Here is a 3,489-nt window from a genome sequence, read left to right as displayed (position 1 = left end):
AAAGATTAGAGGTGTTACAAGAGAGTAACAAACACAATAAGGTCATACAAGTGCCCAAGATTAGAGGTGTTACAAGAGAGTAACAAACACAAAAAAGAAAAAGGAGAGATCAGGACGATAGATGTTCGCCAGGAAAGAAGAAGCAAACCCCACCAGAGCACCCGCCAACCACCAACATTCCACTGTCAACTGAACAAATCAACCAATGTCCCTATGCCAGATGTACCCCCCTTCACCTGGTTCCACTCGCGTATGGCGTTGGTACATTGCTGCTTGAGTCCATTCCTCTCCAGCGACAGTCCCTCGATCTTGCCCCTCATCTCCTCCAGCTGGACCCGTAGTCCGTTGTTCTCCTCTGTCACCGTCTCCAGCCTGGGAGGGGGGGGGGTGTGTGAGTCACCACAGAGGAGAGGGGGAGGGGGGGGTGTGTGAGTCACCACGCGGGAGGGGGGGATTGATGATTTAATACCGTCTTTTCATTGGCGGAGAACTATACACCTTTGAGCGTGGTTTCCTGCGGTTGATATTTCTGGCCAAGACAACGTTCGGTGTTTTTATTGAAATAACGACAGATCATCGTGTTTGAGGCAATAAAATACTGACTTGCACTGATCTCAGTCTTGGAAAATATTAGGCTTCATTTGTATGTTCTAGTGAATGTTCTCTGTTAAAGTAGAGATGTCTGGTGCTCTTGTTACTCTTTTCCAATCTGTCAAACATGGGGGGGTGGCAGCCAGTTAACGACTTCCGCAATATTATTATTATTACCGTATGTTAAATTGAAACAGCTGCCATTCTCTTAAACATTGACTGAGAGGTAAAAGTATGGTACCAAAATTCTCAGGAGATATAGGCCTTTCATATGAAATAGATGAATTTGACATACAGCCACTTTGAAAATTCAGTGTCTGGTACCTAGTATAGTGCTAATATTTTGTTGCATTTGACGTGAAGTCCATTCTCGTTAAAATTTTGTTTGATCCATAAGTTTTTTTCTCTGTGAATGAATAGTTTTCTACTTTTGTAAGTTACTTTGTAGTGGCATAGCCAAGATAACTGCTAAATCTCAAGTCTCTGTCTCAATTCTAAGACCCCCATTGCTATGGAAACATGTTGCTCAACTTCGGAGGCCATTTCCCCTTTTCGTGTTTCCTCACCTGGCACAATTAGAAGTTCTGTATTTTCCTCAAATATTGTCATATTTACTTCATTCTTGTTTTAAATTGTAGGGAAGAGGTGGTAGTTTTTGAAAATAATGTTAACTCAGTTTGGAAATGTCCTTCCTATGACTGATATTGACCGGCAGGGACACATATAGTTGCTGTATGGTTGTGAAAGTTCTTCTTTACGTGGTTCAACTGGTTTTTCTTGTTTCTGTGAAATGTTTTCTCTTGTGTGAATGATTATGTGGTTGGTGGAAAGCGCTCAGAGTTTATACTACTATGGGATACAGTGTTTTATAAATGCAATATATTATTATTATTATTATCATCATGATGTCGTCATCATTATTATTCTTATCATCATCATCATCAATATCGTCTTCATTATCATCATCATTATCATCATCATTATTATCATTATCATTATTATCATTATCATCATCATCATTATTATTATCATTATCATCATTATTATCATCATCATCATCATTATCTTTATTCTCATTAGTGGAGACCAGGGAGAAATAAGGGTACCAAGCAGCCCTCACCTGGCTAGGGCGGCGCCCCGAGAGGTGATCATCTCAGCGTACTGTTCCCGCAGCAGGTCGTAGTCTTTGTGCATGTTCTCATACTTGTCCAGCAGCCCGTCCGATGTCCCGCTTTCACTGGCAGTCTGAAGAATATACACACACAAGTACACACACACACACAGGAACACACACAAGTACACACACACACACAGGAACACACACAGTAAGCATATGTTTATGATATGATAACAACTGAGCTCTTCATCCGTTCTCATAACTGGCAGCCTGACATACAAACACAAACACTCACACACACAAGTACACACAAGTACACACACACACACAGGTACACACGCACATACACACATACAAACCCATGGACACACATGTAAACGCACACACACACACATGTACACACACACACACATGTACACACACACAGATCAGATGTTTACAGTTTAACAACAACTGAGCCCATCAGATCTGATTTTTTTTAAAAAAGGAAATTAAACATTTCCTATTAAAGTGGCCACATTGATCAATATACTATTGAGACAAGACAAGCTTCAAAAGTGTACAGAACAGAAAAACTTCTTCGTTCAACTCTTTCAAAATGGTGCCACTTTATTTCCACATCTGAGGTTTTCCTCTCTTACCCCCGAGGTCACACAGTACAGACAGTCCAACTGCACAAGGCCTGGTCTGCTGATCTTTCTCACCTAGTTTTAGTATTAGTAAAGAGTTTTACGGCACTTGCAACACAATAAAGTCGTATAAGTGCTAAAGAATAGACGTGTTACAAGAGAGTAACAAACACAAAAAAGAAGGAGGAGAGATCAGGACGATAGATGTTTGATAGGAAAGAAGGAGCCAACCACACCAGAGCACCCGCCAACAACCCACTGACCTAGTCTAAGCCAGCCCTGACCCCCACAGTTTCGCCAACCCTCACAGGAAGTCCCCCTGTGTATAGTTTAGTCGTTGTCGCACTGTACTTCCAACACAAACAGCTCATACAAGTGGCCTTTTCTTACAGTTCAGGGAGGGAGTTTTCCGGCAGTGTTTCTCGTTTTCCTGAGAGTTTTTCGTCACTTTCAGCACAAACAGGTCCCAGACAGTTTTAGTAAAAGTTTTATGGCACTTGCAACACTATAAGGCCATATAATTCAGTGCCGAAGATTAGAGGTGTTACAAGAGAGGATAAAGACAATAGAGGTTAGACCGGAAAGAAGGAACAACCACAACAGAGCACCCGCCAACCACACACGGGTTCCAGATGGTTGGCCAACACGTCTGCTAGGACATTTCAGTGACCCACGCTCAGCACTTTTCAAGGACCCCCGAGCAAGTGTTGAGTTCCTGCGTGCTGTCGGCATCGCTGACCATTTATGACGCCACAGCGGCAGAAGAGAGAGAGATGATCCACTGACCTTCCTCTGCTGGTGCCTGAGCTCCACCAGCTCCTGTTTGTCCTCACTGCGCAGCTTCTGCAGGTTGGCGATCTCCTCCAGGAGCTGTTTCTTCTCTGTGTGCAGCTCCGACTGTTGGCCCTTCAGGGAGAGAAGCTCTGACGTCACCTGGGGGAATAGAACAGACATGTGTCACCTGACGTACACACACACATACATACACACACACACGCACAAACACACACACACATGTTGGCCCTTCAGGGAGAGAAGCTCTGACGTCACCTGGGGGAATAGAACAGACATATGTTACCTGACATACACATACATACACACACAGACACACACACACACATGTTGGCCCTTCAGGGAGAGCAGCTCTGACGT

At 43.5% G+C, this 3,489-nt stretch overlaps 1 protein-coding gene across 1 annotated transcript in view; it reads right to left on the bottom strand.

Moving 5' to 3' along the window:
* LOC101857987 (disks large homolog 5) overlaps positions 1-3,483 on the bottom strand; it is a gene marked incomplete at its 3' end in the record, with an annotated part of 6,071 nt that extends 2,588 nt beyond the window's left edge. The window contains 3 exon segments of the mRNA XM_005111035.2: positions 237-372; positions 1,712-1,836; positions 3,124-3,483. Of these exon segments, the coding sequence (XP_005111092.2) occupies positions 237-372; positions 1,712-1,836; positions 3,124-3,291 (429 nt within the window).
* Positions 3,484-3,489: the final 6 nt, after the last annotated feature.

The sequence above is a fragment of the Aplysia californica genome, unplaced genomic scaffold (assembly GCF_000002075.1).
Source record: "Aplysia californica isolate F4 #8 unplaced genomic scaffold, AplCal3.0 scaffold00989, whole genome shotgun sequence".
Classification (NCBI taxonomy): Eukaryota; Metazoa; Mollusca; class Gastropoda; order Aplysiida; family Aplysiidae; genus Aplysia; species Aplysia californica.
Note: the sequence above shows the minus strand (reverse complement) of the source record. Positions and strands in the feature narration are given on the sequence as shown.